The sequence below is a fragment of the Xyrauchen texanus genome, chromosome 30 (genome assembly GCF_025860055.1).
Source record: "Xyrauchen texanus isolate HMW12.3.18 chromosome 30, RBS_HiC_50CHRs, whole genome shotgun sequence".
In the NCBI taxonomy this organism is placed as follows: domain Eukaryota; kingdom Metazoa; phylum Chordata; class Actinopteri; order Cypriniformes; family Catostomidae; genus Xyrauchen; species Xyrauchen texanus.
This window is the reverse complement of record NC_068305.1, coordinates 37,219,401-37,234,469: the sequence shown is the minus strand read 5'-3', so window position 1 is coordinate 37,234,469 and position 15,069 is coordinate 37,219,401. Positions and strand designations below refer to the sequence as shown.

At 39.4% G+C, this 15,069-nt stretch overlaps 1 protein-coding gene across 12 annotated transcripts in view; it reads right to left on the bottom strand.

The window, feature by feature from the left end:
• Nucleotides 1-15,069, bottom strand: part of LOC127623774 (MAP/microtubule affinity-regulating kinase 3) — a 74,001-nt gene that overhangs the window by 14,823 nt on the left and 44,109 nt on the right. For 6 of the 12 annotated variants that reach the window (XM_052098268.1, XM_052098270.1, XM_052098271.1 and 3 more), the window contains exons 5-14: nucleotides 14,886-14,951; nucleotides 14,677-14,747; nucleotides 11,055-11,111; nucleotides 9,174-9,410; nucleotides 8,025-8,165; nucleotides 7,378-7,477; nucleotides 3,363-3,475; nucleotides 2,937-3,087; nucleotides 2,530-2,741; nucleotides 2,110-2,213 (exon numbers count right to left, since the gene is read on the bottom strand). In XM_052098268.1, the coding sequence (XP_051954228.1) occupies nucleotides 2,110-2,213; nucleotides 2,530-2,741; nucleotides 2,937-3,087; nucleotides 3,363-3,475; nucleotides 7,378-7,477; nucleotides 8,025-8,165; nucleotides 9,174-9,410; nucleotides 11,055-11,111; nucleotides 14,677-14,747; nucleotides 14,886-14,951 (1,252 nt within the window). The remainder of the gene's footprint in view (nucleotides 1-2,109; nucleotides 2,214-2,529; nucleotides 2,742-2,936; nucleotides 3,088-3,362; nucleotides 3,476-7,377; nucleotides 7,478-8,024; nucleotides 8,166-9,173; nucleotides 9,411-11,054; nucleotides 11,112-14,676; nucleotides 14,748-14,885; nucleotides 14,952-15,069) is intronic. The other 6 variants (XM_052098269.1, XM_052098281.1, XM_052098273.1 and 3 more) reach the window with 1 other exon arrangement.

Sequence of the window (15,069 nt, the reverse complement as noted above, 5' to 3'; positions counted from 1 at the left end):
ATATTTTAAGGCCTACATCTCAATACAATGAATAAAATTCATTCGGCAGTGCTTTAAATAGCATGCCATGCTTTTAGCTGTTAGACAGTTTGCATGATAAAACTGTCTCGGAACAGTTTGTCAAAAAAATGGTCCAACTATTATAAACTGGTCTCGCGACCCCCTACATTCTTGCCCATTCCTTTATGTTCAGTTTATTTTTTCTTCATCATAAAATGCACCTTATGTAAACAATACCTGAGAAATACATTAGATCAGATCAGGTGAATCCTAAATAAACCTAATTATACAGAGCGTCTTTAAGACCGACCAGTCGACAAATGCAGCTAACCCACAGACCAGTCTATTTCAGGCATGAAAGTCTACACGGCACAAGCTGATAGATTCTTTGAACTTGTTATCTGTTAGCCCAGGGTTTCCCAAATGGGGGTTTGCGAACCCCTGGGAGTTTTTGAGGGAACTCCAGAGGGTTCCTGAGAGTGTAAAGGTTGCATACGAAAATATTTGCAACATTTACCAATTTTTAAAAACATTGACGGATGATTCAAAATGTTGTCCGTTATTTGGCAATTAAAAAACTAGAATGAACACAACTTAAACCAAGCACGTCAATTCTTCTTTTAACCAACCTTGTGTACTTTCTTACCATTGATGGTATGAGAGCGTGTGCATGTGAACAAAAGTTTTTGCAGATAGTTAAGAACGTGGAGAGTACACACTATCTCCCCATGCGCTGCATATGCGAGACAGAAAGTGCGCACTGTCACGCAACTGACTGATGGTGAGAAAATGGCACTTTTTAATGCAAAAGTAAATTAAGCGCTACTCTCTATACAAAGCTATGACATAACATAAGTAAATTATCAGCAATGCAATCAGGTTTTAAAAGTAGCCTAACCTTCATTAACCTGACAATGTTTGCACTATAGTCCTGAAAAGAAACTGTGATTGTAGAAAAATAAAGTGCAAAGATTTAAAATGTATTATATTATGATAGGTTAACACTTAAATATCAGTTTACTTAATGAAATTAATTTAGGTGACAAAAAAAAGTTTGGGAACCCTTGTGTTAGCCAATCAGCTTGCTCACATATGACATGTCAAGCCAATCGGCTCACATGGTGTAAGCTGATAGGTCCTTTGACATGTAATCGGGTAGCCAATAAACTTAAGTATGCCTTAACATACTTTCCCTTTGCCTAAGATTTAAATTTGCTCAGTTTGCAGGTAAGCCGGTTTCACTGCCGCGAGCTACGAGAGTTTTCTCTGAAACCCTCCTCTCCAGTGCCACTTGTCTAGATCTGCAACATGGGAACTGTATTTATGTCTAATTGTGCAGCAACATGTCATACATGCTTAGCTCAGCATGTCTGTGTTTGTTCTAGCACTAGCAAGTCTCCATACTTGGTCTCCAGAAGCAGCAGCATAGCAGATCTAGTATGTTAAGCAATATCCTATCAATATGCCACACCTGCATTATCATGCTTAATTTTTCAGAGAGTTGTCATGACTGAAATGCAGTTTTGCACATAGTTAATACAGAATTCAGATCCTGGCCTCACTCGTGTCCTTTGTGGTCAGCAAACTAAGAGGTTAAGCATGGCAGACTGGCACAGCAGGGATGCCCATCTTTTGTGTGAGATGTAATCGACACGAGTCAGCAGGACAGGGCCCTCTATGAGGATGAAGGTCCTGAACTCAAAAGTAATGCGAAAATCCAAATGAATTCAGAATGCTTGTTCAGATCATGTCTTGTTATACCTGAAGGTGTCGTTTTTTCAATCTCTAGTTCAACAGATCTTCCTCCAGTCGATGCATACATCAACCTAATCATTAACTTTTAAACCAAATTTACATGACAAAAACAATTACATGGGCTGAAATAAGTCCCTCCCACTTAGTGTTTACCACCATTATGATTGATGCGGAGTATTTCAGTTTGCTGGTCAAATTCTGGAAGTGAACGGTCATTAAAAAACAACCTTTGTCAAATTATTCTGCTTATTATATGTAATGTTTATTAATGCATATAAAACAGTCCAACAGTGGGTTTGGTGATGGAGGGAGTCACAACCTTTGACCTGAGAAAGGGAAGTTCTCAGGGCTCACCTGTTCTCTTTGCCGTTCTGGACGACAGAGTTGCGGTCCGTGGCGTTCCTCTCGCTACAAACATACGTGTTTCTTCTGGTCATACCGCTTGACACAGAATTGCTCTGTGGAAATACAGATTCCACCATTGTTTTGTGAGTTTTGTCCATTGTTTAATAAACTGGATTTTGAAACAAAAGCAGACAATAAATATGAATTAACAAACCATTTTAAAAGATTAGATTTTCTCCATTCTTGACTGAAAATATAAACAGACATGTGTACATTGAATAAGCTGACAAAACAGCGATAAAGGCGGTTGCACGCTTAAACCGTGTATGACCTTTTCCCGGCAGAAGGACACAGTTTAAATGTGAAGATTTTAAACATTATAAAAGCCTTTATACATCACAATTCTTGTTTCCATCTGGGCTTACGTACCCCAGGGACACCGGTGCTCTTTTTGCGGTCAGGAATGTCAGCCTTGTTTGGGTTGTTTGCGTTGCCTAGCATCGGGCTCGGCGGGGCCATTCCACGGCTTCCCGATGTGCTGGACTTTCGTGCCTGTGCAGTACCCTCCTCTTTATGGTCACTCTCTGCAGAAGTTGTCTGACTTCTCTTGGGGTAGCCCACTGAGGGAATGGCTGGTCCAGCTGTAAATTAAGAAATAAAGTAGGAAAGAATAGATATCGGTAAGGCCTCAAGGCCTAGCAGTGTCAGAAAGGAACTTTTCCATTCCATTATACTCTTCCGTGGAACACAAAAATTTATGCTAATCCTTGTTGCATACAATGAATGTGAATAGTGTATGAGGCTGTCGGTCCTCAAAAAAAAAAAAGGGTACTTACCCTGGTCACTATAACGCCGCTGTTTCTGATTGGAGGAGGTGCTCTTTTGAACTTTGAGGTGAGATGGAGACTGGCCGTTATTGTTTTCACAGCTGGGTCTGGCCTTGGCTAAAGACAAGTTACTGTTGGAGCTGGAATCACTCACCTCTAACTGTAAAAAACAAAGTTAAAAATGTTATCTTATATGAGAACTTGAAGCAGCCTGGCACATTGCAAACACAACTTACTTTCCCGGTTGTCTGATAAAAACCTGCGCACCTTGACCAACTTGAACTTTGTGAAAGCCAGCCAGACTTGCCATTTACGTGGGCAATTTACATCGGAGGGTCTGTGAAGGGTATAGGGTACTGTCTAATGTTGATACTAAATGTCAGATCACCCTGCAAACGTATCCATTTCAGACATGCTCTCCCTGAAAAGCCTCACCTCTGTGGACTTCCTTCCCAACAGCAGGTAGGTAGCGGTAATTTCGTCATACTTCATCCTGGTTAGAGATTCGTGGATCTCTTCCCGAGAGTAACCCATTCCCACCATGATATCTGAAATAATTAACAATATTTAGATGGATTAAAAACTGATCAACATAAGGAGGATATAGTTACCAGCTAGCAGGAATCAAAATTAGTGCTTGGCCATAAGGGCTATTCAATGGATGATTGCCAGGAAGGGCAGCAGAAGACCAATATAATGCCAACAGGGTAATTCCATGTCACATGAACCAAATTTCAGATACTCAAACTATATGATTTACAGTCTTTTAGGACAGAAAATGAATAAGAAAATCAGTACAGGGGCCTGAGTAGCTCAGCGAGTATTGACACGGACTACCATCCCTTTAGTCGCGAGTTCAAGCCCAGGGAATGCTAAGTGACTCCAGCCAGGTCTCCCAAGCAACTAAATGGTTGCTAGGGAGGGTATAGTCACATGGGGTAACCTCCTCATGGTCACTACAATGTGTGGTTCTTGCTTTCGGTGGGGTGCATGGTGAGTTGTGTATGGATGCCTTGGAGAATAGCGTGGGCCTCCACACGCGCTACGTCTCCGCGGTAACGCGCTCAACATGCTAAGTGATAAGCTGCGCGGATTGACGTCTCAGACGTGGAGGCAACTGAGATTCATCCTCATTAAGATTAATAAAGTAGAAGTAGTGTTACCATCTCTTCAATACTTTGAGTTATAGGCACTCCAAAAACCTGTAAAGCGACCAGTCACAGCCGGGTTTGTCATTAACTGATGTTTAGGGGCGGGGTTATCAGAGACAGCTCATACCATAATGAAAGACCTGCATGGGAAAATAAGTAATTTATATAATGGCTCAGCGATCGATTTTACAGAAAACACATGGGATTGATGGGAAAATGGCAGAAAACACTGCTGAAACCTGGTAAAGATGCCGAGAGTCACTAACCATTATCAGTATCACGTTGAGAGAAGCATGCTAAGTGAACAGCCTCTGTGCAAGCTGAGCAAAAACGTTTACCAACACACACACACACGCGCACACACACGTTGCCTTAATAGGACATTATGCAATGCAGAAAAGCCAAAACATCTACACTGATCACCCACAACATTAAAACCACTGACAGGTGAAGTGAATAACATTGATTATCTCATTACAATGGCACCTGTCAAGGGGTGGGATATATTAGGCAGCAAGTGAACAGTCAGTTCTTGAATTTCATGTGTTGGAAGCAGGAAAAATGGGCAAGCGTAAGGATCTGAATGACTCTGACCCAGTCATCTAGCAATCACAATTTGGCCCTTGTCAGAGCATCTCCAAACGGCAGGTCTTGTGGGGTGTTCCCGGTATGCAGTGGTTACTACCTACCAAAAGTGGTCCAAGGAAGGATAACCGGTGAACCAATGACAGGGTGCTGGACCAACAAGTCCAATCCATGGAGCTCCAATTCGCAACTTACTGGACTTAAAGGATCTGCTGCTAATATCTCGGTGCCAGATACCACAGGACACCTTCAGGAGGTCTTGTGGAGTCCATGCCTAGACGGGTCAGAGCTGTTTTGATTGCACGAGTGGGACCAACATGATTTTAGGCAGGTGGTTTTAATGATGTGGCTGATCTGTGTATATCTTGGACTCTCCTGTGAACCATAAAGTCTTTGCTCACCCCCCTTAGTTATAGGGAACAGAAAGCATCTTATTACATCTGTAACTTTGGATTGTTTCATCGATACACACAAAAACAGATGGAGTTCAGTCAAACTAGTTATCAAATAAACAGTTATGCAGTTAAGCTGATTTGTGGCATTTCTTCAGCACTAGCATCGCCAGTCGGAGCTTATCACTGTTTTCAAACAGATTCCAGAAAATGCTCCCCTCCCCCACCTTACATTGGTTGTGCAAACAGAGCTTCCTGCCCCAAACTTACACTATTGGTTGAGCAAATATGGCTGTGTTGGGATGCTCAAACAAACAGAGAAATGTTTTGATAGCACCACAGAGCCACAGTGCTACAATCAACCTACAAATGGCTTACTTATTGTTGACTCTGCATATTGACTTAGGATATGAGAAAGAATATTTAAAATGTAGAAATAAAAAGAATTACACATGTCAGCTTTAATGCAACTAACCCATACTGTACTGTCTGCTCAGTCTTTGTTTTTCTGGAGAAAGAAAGTTCTCATTGAGAAGTTTTACATTTTAAAAAGGAAGTTCTGCTTTTTTGTTTTCAAAACAATATTGTGCAAACTGTGGTAGGCTTAATGTGATCATCTGACCCTGAAGCTACAGTTGTTGACTATGCCACATAGTGGTTCAAATAAAAAAATCTGCGACAGCAGCCTGAGGTACTGAACAAAAAAAACAAAACAATGAGCTTCCTTTTATTATCTGACATGTTTATGTGAAAGATTAACACTAAAGCCTGGTTTATACTTTGAAAGAAGTCAACCTTTTTTCTCTTGGGACAACAAACGCACCCTCTACGAACAAAGCTGGTGTATATACTTAAGCTTCAGGGTTACGCCACGGTGTTTAACGTACTGTTCCAGCCACAAGAAAAGCCAATAATGCCGTTTTTTTCTCTCTGTGGACTGCTGTGTCGCTTCTTTGCTTTATTAAACTTGTCACAGTACCTTCCACTTCTAAAAACTCCAATCTCTCTTTACTCATTTGTCATGGCCACACTGTCTTTGCAGAGTTTGTGTTGCCAATCATGCAAAAAAAGTATACTTCTGCACAATCTCAGAGAGACAGGCTTCAAACTTATACATTTTTACTACAATAACCTAGTTAATAACTCCTCAGCCATCATATGCGATTGTAAATAAAAAAGCATCATGTACAAACCACACCCACAATTCGTTTTAACCAATCATCAATGCTCTATAACCAGTCGAGTTCTCCTAGGTCAATAATTTCAGGGATGTGCACAAACACACCAAATGAACACATTGGAAGAACATAAATGCCACTGCATTTCATCATCAATTGTAGGTGAACTAAGCAAAGCCTGTTCACCCAGGAAGTATAAATTAGCCTTAAAAGCTCACATAGTGTTGCAAAAAATTTATAAACCTGCAAAGACAGTAAACATGGAATCTGTTTTAGAACAGACTAAAAATTGGAATATTTATCGCCAAATGACAATGCGATGTCGGCACAGCCCCATGAACTTATTACAGGGACAATGACCCAAGAGCAGGGTTACTCAGTCAAGTTCACCTGGGAAACTCCTTTGTAAATCAAAGCACTTTTATTAGTTTGTTCACATGCGTTTAATTAGAGCCAAAATGAAACTGTAGGAACGTGGCTATTGTGGGATGTGACTTACTACATTAGCGATCGAACCTGCAACTTTCCGGTTATCAGCCTTGAGTCATAAAGACATTTTTTGGGTTCAGTACAAGTTAAGCTCAATCGACAGCATTTGTGGCATAACGTTGAGTACCACAAAACATTTTTTCGACTTGTCCCGCCTCTTCTTAAAAAAAAGCTAAATCTGGGTTACAGTGAGACACTCAATAGACATTAAAACCACCTGCCTAATATTGTGTAGGTCCCCCTCGTGCTGCCAAAACAGCACCGACCCGTGAATCAGAATAGCATTCTGAGCTGCTAATCTTCTCACCACAATTGTACAGAGTGGTTATCTGAGTTACCGGAGACTTTGTCAGTTCGAACCAGTCTGGCCATTCTCTGTTGACCTCTCTCATCAACAAGGCATTTCCATCCACAGAACTGCCACTCACTGGATGTTTTTGGTTTTTAGCACCATTCGGAGTAAATTCTAGAGGCTGTTTGCGTGAAAATTCCAGGAGATCAGCAGTTACAGAAATACTCAAACCAGCCCATCTGAACCCAACAATCACGCCACTGTCCAAATCACTGAGATCACACATTTTCCCCATTCTGATGGTTGATGTGAACATTAGAGAAGAATTAGAGATGACAAAAATAGTGCGTGTTGATTCCATACCAATTCTCTTCTGGTCTGAGATGTCGAGTTCCGGCTCCATAAAGGGTTTGAGCTCGTCCTCCTCACAGCCTGCGTTAATCCAACGATCCTTCATGATTTGCTGAAACAGACATACACAGAGTTGAAGAAGAGGTTTTTCTCATCTGCTGGATCATAAATATGCATGATTATGCAGGAAACAAAATACACATTTGAAAGTAGGGCAACTGGATATTTCCTTGGGGAAACCATAAAGGTGGAACAGATATTTGTTTTGCAATATCAATGCAATGCATTAATACTGCCACATGGAATTTGCCTTGTGTTCTAACAATTCAAAGGACAATGGACCATCTGCTCAAATAAAAAGCAATATTTTAAAAGCCCCTCAGAAACAGTGTTTAAACTTTTAAAGGCAAATAACCTGTATGTATTGCCCCCTAATACTGGGGGTGCCATTTCCCTGGGCCACTGGGAGTTCGGCATGCAAGTTGAAAAAGGGGTGTGTCTGCAAATGAGCTTTTAGACTCATGTTTAATTAATGAGGATAGAGAGCATGCTGTGATGAAAGAGTGCTCCCAGGGAAACGGTTGTGATGGAGGGAGAAGAGGAAAAGAGAGAGGATGACAGATGCTTGGTTGTGTTCTCGTATATCAATGTTTTCTTACATTTTCACCACGTCCTCTCACCTCGAGTGTGCCCCGCTTGATGGGGTTCAGCACCAGAAAGCGTTTCAAGAGGTTCTCACAGTCAGTGGACATGTAGAAAGGGATGCGATACTTGCCCCTCAGTACACGCTCTCGAAGTTCCTGTAGGTTATAAGTACACAAAAAAAATTATTGTATTTTTTTCCAGAAAACAAGAGGGACTACAAATTCTTATAAAATTAATAGCTTTTACAACAAATATATATATATATACACACTTGACTGAAATGTTTCTCATGATCTTAAAAATATTTTGATCTGAAGGTGTATGCTTAAATGTTTGAAATTAGTTTTGTACTAAATGTGCCACCGTATTAATTTATATATGCACACCGATCAGCCACAACATTAAATCCACCTGCCTAATATTGTGTAGGTCCACCTCGTGCTGCCAAAACAGTGCCAACCGCATCTCAGTAGTAGCATTCTGAGATTATATTTTTCTCACCACAATTGTACAGAGTGGTTATCTCAGTTACTGTAGACTTTGTCAGTTCGATCCAGTCTGGCCATTCTCTGTTGACCTCTCTCATCAACAAGGTATTTCTGTCCACAGAACTGCCGCTCACTGGATGATTTTGGCACCATTCGGAGTAAATTCTAGAGGCTGTTGTGCGTGAAAATCCCAGAAGATCAGCAGTTACAGAAATACTCATACCAGCCCATCTGGCACCAACAATCATCCATGCGATTATCTAATCAGCCAATAGTGTGGCAGCAGTGCAGATACGTGTCAGGAGCTTCAGTTAATGTTCATATCAACCATCAGAATGGGGACAAAATGTGATCTCAGTGATTTGGACCGTGGCATGATTGTTGGTGCAATCACAACAGTTGGTCACGCACAAGTCTCTAGAATATACTCTAAATGGAGCCAAAAACCAAAAAGTGAGCGGTGAGCGGCAGTTCTGTGGACGTTTTGTTAGTACATGGTGTTTTTATCATTGTATATTACATTGTACCACAACAACACCCCTAAACTTGGAGAAAAAACCCCACAAACACACAGCCTCTTGTGGCTTATTGCTTCACAAATCACTGAGTGAGACATTTGTGTGGCTGTTGTATGATTCTCTATGAAGGTGACCTTTCAGGGCTGAACACACTAACCTTTAAGTTCTGTCCATCAAAGGGAAGCGATCCACTGACCAGTGTGTAGAGTATGACCCCCAAACTCCACACGTCCACTTCTGGCCCATCGTACTTCTTGCCTTGGAAAAGTTCAGGGGCCGCATACGGTGGGCTGCCACAAAATGTATCTAGTTTGTTCCCAATCGTGAATTCGTTACTGAAGCCAAAGTCTGCAATCTTGATGTTCATATCTGCATCCAGCAGGAGGTTTTCTGCCTGCAGCAAGTAAAAGGTAAAAAAGTTAGAAATGAAATTCAAAGGGGTTTGTTTTTGTTTTTGTTTGTTGGCTGGGAGCCTCTGATTAATACATTAATAATATTATTAATAATTAATTTTGCCCTAAAATAAATAAACGCATAAATTAAATAAATTATAAAATAAAATAGGTAACATATATTTTGCTTAAGACAATTAAGCCTATTTTTAGGACCACCAAGATATTTTACATTTCACTCTCAATTATCATTTCTGTAATTAAAATCTTAATGTGAAATGTTTTTTAATTTAAATTGTATTTTTACATCATGGTAGTATTTGTTGGACTGCCTTTAATATATGCTACTTATAATAATAATGTATTATCTTACAATAAATTTAAAAGGACCAGTTTAAATATTTTATTTGAATTTAAATAGAAAAGATTTTAATAAAATTACTGAATCACAGTAGACAGAATCACCATTAAGAATTAAAGGAATAAAAGACCCTCAACAGCCAAATTTAATTTGGGGAGGACAATTAGCTTAATTTGATGAATCTAAATGTCACAATGCTAAAAACAGATTTAATTGTCATGAGGCTATTTACTGCGAGTGCACGCACAGGCACGCACGCACGCACCTTGTTTTTTTTGGGGGATGAAGCATGACCTGGATACGTTTCTATATGAGTCATTTATGTATTCCTGCCAAGATGCTCCTTACAATAACTCCTTACTAACAGACAGGTACACACAGTAAAAGATACAGCACATTACAAAATAAAAAAGACCCATCTTTCCACCTGGCTTCCCTCACACGAGTCATTTCGACAGCCTCACTCTTACTGTGGCGCAATCCTCATGCATCATTTAGAAAGCATCAGTCTGGAAACAAAGTGTGTAACAGAGCATGGAGACTCGGAGGGTGTAAAGCAGGCATAAAAGAGAGTGATAGTAGAAACAGGGGTTCAGGGGTTATGCTCCATATTCTGCCGCTTTCTTGCTGATGTTCTACATAGATCAGAGACTAATTGCTTCGATTTTTTTAGTCTGAACCAGAATTCCATTCCACTTGCCTTGTTTTCACATTGCATTACCTGGCTAAAACTGTAGGATGTTTGCGACATCAAACGGAGTACCACCTTGCCTACGACCAACTGTTTATCGTAGCTAGATAATGACTCAGGAAGCAAACAATTAAACGTGATCAATAGCAGTTCACTTCCACATGAACTGTACCCCTGATCCCAATTTTCAAGCGGACTCAGATGGTTAAGATAACAACTTTCATACCAACTAGTACATGATCCAAACTATGATGATAAACAGCATCAGGTCCGTACCAAAAGCTATAATGTGAAAACACTCTAATTGGCTAATTGAGCCTTTCTTGAAAATAAATGGCATTTGCTTTGATATTTTATTATAGAAATTGCAAAGACATGTACGCATTGTGACAAAAGTGTCCAAATAATTTCTAGGGCCATTTTATGTATGAACAGCAGTTTTTAAAACAAGAGAATGATATATTTAAGGGTGCTGATATTTCAACCTAAAATGTCATACTTTGCTTGGAATTAAAGGAATGACAGGAACGTATCACTCAGATAACCCCAGACATGCAAGTAAAAGAATTCAAAATGACATGAGACGAAACTTACCTTGAGATCTCTGTGGACAATGTGTTTTTGATGACAATACTGAACAGCTGATACAATCTGGAGAAGAGACAATATGATGATTAGACAGTGGATTGGATGACGGACAGAGTTTGAGTGTGATGTAAAAGCCAATGCAGAACATTAACTGGAATCATTACTTTTTCCCAGAAAGCCATTGATTGGAAAAGGGTGCTTAATGAGGGGAAGAGAAAGACCCATTGGAACTAGTTGTTCAGCACGGCTTACGCTCAAAGTTGGCAGGGCCATTGTCTGGGAGTGAGACAGAGGGACCGCTGAATTTCAATATCTTTCATTACTTTTTAAAGACAATTTGAAATCAAAATAGCCCTATTTAGTCTCTTAATATATGCCACTGGCCACTGTGCACATTACTTGGATAAAAGTACACATTATGAAAAAGCTTGTTTTCATAATTTCCTTCGCCTCAGAACTTCTCGTATTCAAGGCTCGTGTGGCCGGTAGGGAAGCAATACCAACCAAATTTTTTATTGTGATAATTGTATTGTATATTTGACTTGATTCTGATTGGTCAAACTGGGCCAAATAGTTAGATAAACTATGTACCTGACTGTTGTTCCTGGCATCCAATTTCCTACATAGCTGTGCTAGTTTCACGTCTCTTGTATTACTTCACAATCTCCTTGTTTTCACAAATAAAACAAATTCAATACCAAATAAATGGACTGAATGGAAAGTATCATTGTAACATGCAAGAGAACGTATCACAAAACAATTCCTTTATGATGACAAAAATCTTATTTTGCAATAATGACCAGCATATTTAGTACATTATTATCCCTTACATATCATAGCCTAACTTATCATGATCTACTCAAATACTGATAAAATCAAGTCCCGTTCTGAATCAGTTCCGGCTGAATATTCAGTTGTAATCAAAAACACGTCACATTACGGAAGTTAAAGGGATAGTTCACCAAAAAAATGAAAATTTCTCTTATCATTTACTCACCCTCATGCCATCCCAGATGTGTGTCTTTCTTTTTTCTGCAAAACACAGATTATAAATTTAGAAGAATATTTCAGCTCTGAACGTTCATACAATGCAAGTGAATGGGTGCCAACATTGTGACGCTCCAAAAAAGACATAAAGGTATCATAAAAGTAATGCATACAACTCCAGTTTTTTTTTATTCCATATTTTCAGAAGTGATATGATAGGTGTGGGTGAGAAACAGATAAATAATTATGTCCTTTTTTGCTTGAAATTCTTCTCCCTGCCTTGTAGGGGGCGGTATGCATTAAGAACGTGAATCACCAAAAACACAAGAAAAATGTGAAAGTGATCTGTTTCTCACTCACACCTATCAAATCACTTCGGAAGACATTGATTTAACTACTGGAGCCTTATGGATTAATGTTATGCTGACTTATGTGGTTTTTGGACATTAAAAATGTTGGCACCCATTCACTTTCATTGTATGGACCAAAAGAGCTGATAAATTCTTCTAAATTGTTTTATTTGAGTTCAGCAGAAGTCATCCACATCTGGGATGGCATAAGGGTGAGTAAATGATGAGAACATTTTCATTTTTGGGCAAACCATTCCTTTAAATCCATTGCAAATGCTGTTTTAAGTCATGAAGACAAGTTAATGAAAGCTTATACAGTGGCCCAAAGTGAGAGACTCCAAAAGCATCTGTCTGAAGGAGTTGTACAATGATGCGTCCTTGCGTAAGCTCTTATAATGAATCTATCTCGGACGTATTGATGAATTCAATTGCAATAAGGATTATTGTGGACTATAGGCCAATAATAGGCTTAAGTTCAATAATATGGAAATAAACAATTTATTGTATTCTAAAGCCACTTTTTGTATTGTCTTATGAATGCTTTTTAGTATTAGAATTCTTCCAATATATTTGTATAATTATTTAAATATAACAACAATTATTTAATTATTATATATTGAATTACTGTTCTTTGAAGGGCTTTCTCAGCAAATATTTGTATATGCAATTAATCTGATTACAATTTTGAATCAATTGACAGCTCTAATATAAACCTCTAATTAATTAAATTGCATAATCATTATTTTTCTCTTCTCATGCATACAAAATTCTCAACACCGTTTAATATTCATGCAACTGTACGTCCACTGACTTGTCCCAGACATCAGATGTGGAGAAAGATTTATATTTCTATCCTCATCCCCGCTGGTGGAAGAATCTGGAAATTTTTCTGCTCTGCTAAAAATCTCAACAGTGCTTCATACCTGACCCAGATAAGCTGAGCGCTCAGACAGAGGGGGGGGGCATAGGGAGACCCTGTCTCTATGACTACAGATGTCTGCATCAGCTGCGGGCTAACCCGGCGTATTGGCCCATTAGTCCAATTGGCCGAAGAGGGGAGGTTGAAAGGGGTCTTTGGGTAATTACATGGAGCAAATGATGCTATCAGTGTGTGACCGTCTTGTTAGAGCATTCTAACTGCATGTGAACATACTTCAGATCAGATATGCTGCACTGGACACTTTTTTGTTGACTGCAGAGTTTGAGTGGATAAGTCCCTTTGGATAGGTTGAAACAAATCTGCATTTTGCCCTGTTATTTAAGTTCATAAGACATAACTGACTGTGTTTACATTAATGCCTCACCAAGGCGGGCATTTTAACAGAATGTTGAAGTGGATTTGACTGTTTTGGCATGTATCCGCATTACCGCAATTTCACAAAGCATGCATACATACATATGCCGCATAGCAGCCACTAAAATGTGTGCAGGCAAAGAAATAATGGAATAATAAGTGATCTTTAAGATTCTCATTATTGGTGTCATTTTTATCTTTACTCTCATTTGCTTTTGGGCTGTTAACAGTTGTATTGTAATCAACTGATCATTCGCGAATGACGTAATGAGCACCCCTGGCATTGAGTAAAACATCAATCTTGTGATTTGAAGAGTCAACATTCAAATGAATTGGAAATTAATTGGAAAATCCTTTTTTATTTTTTGTTTAACCTACCCCTACACTTTGTGACATGGCCTCTTCACGTTGTGTGTTTAATTCAGGGAGTGGCATCCAGTTCCTTTTTTTTTTTTTTTCATCTTTAATCTAATTTGGTGTCTTAATCTTTGGCAGTCCAATTAAATAATGAGTCATAAAAGAGATACAGCAAATTTGGCAAATGTAGTAGGTTATGCTGGCATTCCATTCCATACAGAAAACTGTGCACAGTAAACACATTGCATGTTTCAAAAATAGTATGATTAGTAGAGTAGCATAGCTTTTCCGAACACACCCAATAATATAAGACTTAAAGCACTCGAAAACACACAGTTACTATGATGTCAACAGGAAACTTTGACGAAGACTTATTATTTTCCTTAAGCAGGTTTTAAACCAGATTTGGTTTATCAGCCCAAAGCAAATGTTGTGTATATGGGCCACATTCTGCCCGCTGGGTAAACCTGTACCCAGCTGCCATACGATTCTCTCCATCTACTGCCAAACAAAGCAGCGTTAACCAATAGCAGCTCACTGATTGGAGTTACCATGGAAACCAGGAGGAATGCGAATGGGCCGGGTGGCCCAGGTGAGAGCGTGACAGTGGGCCTGTATTGAGTACACTGCAGTACTGTACCTGTCTAAATTTAGCTCTGGCCTCCTTCTCTTTCATACGTCCATGTGCCACGAGGTAGTCAAACACCTCCCCTTTGGAGAGAGAAGAGACACAAATGGCAAATCATATAGCATATAACTTTGTATGCTTGATTGATTAAATCAGGTCCCATTTGCACAAGATCACATAATGCAATATGCAGCTCAAAACAGGGACTCCATCAAACTCACCACCACTGGCGTACTCCATCACCAGATAAAGTGTCTTCTCTGTCTCTATAACCTCAAAGAGCTTTACTGTAGAATGACAGTGAGAGAAAACGAGAGAGATAAGAAAAATTAATGTCAATGATCATTATCCTTCGGACTTCAAAACAGCATCCATACTTGCAGTATATCACACTGGAGAAAGTGC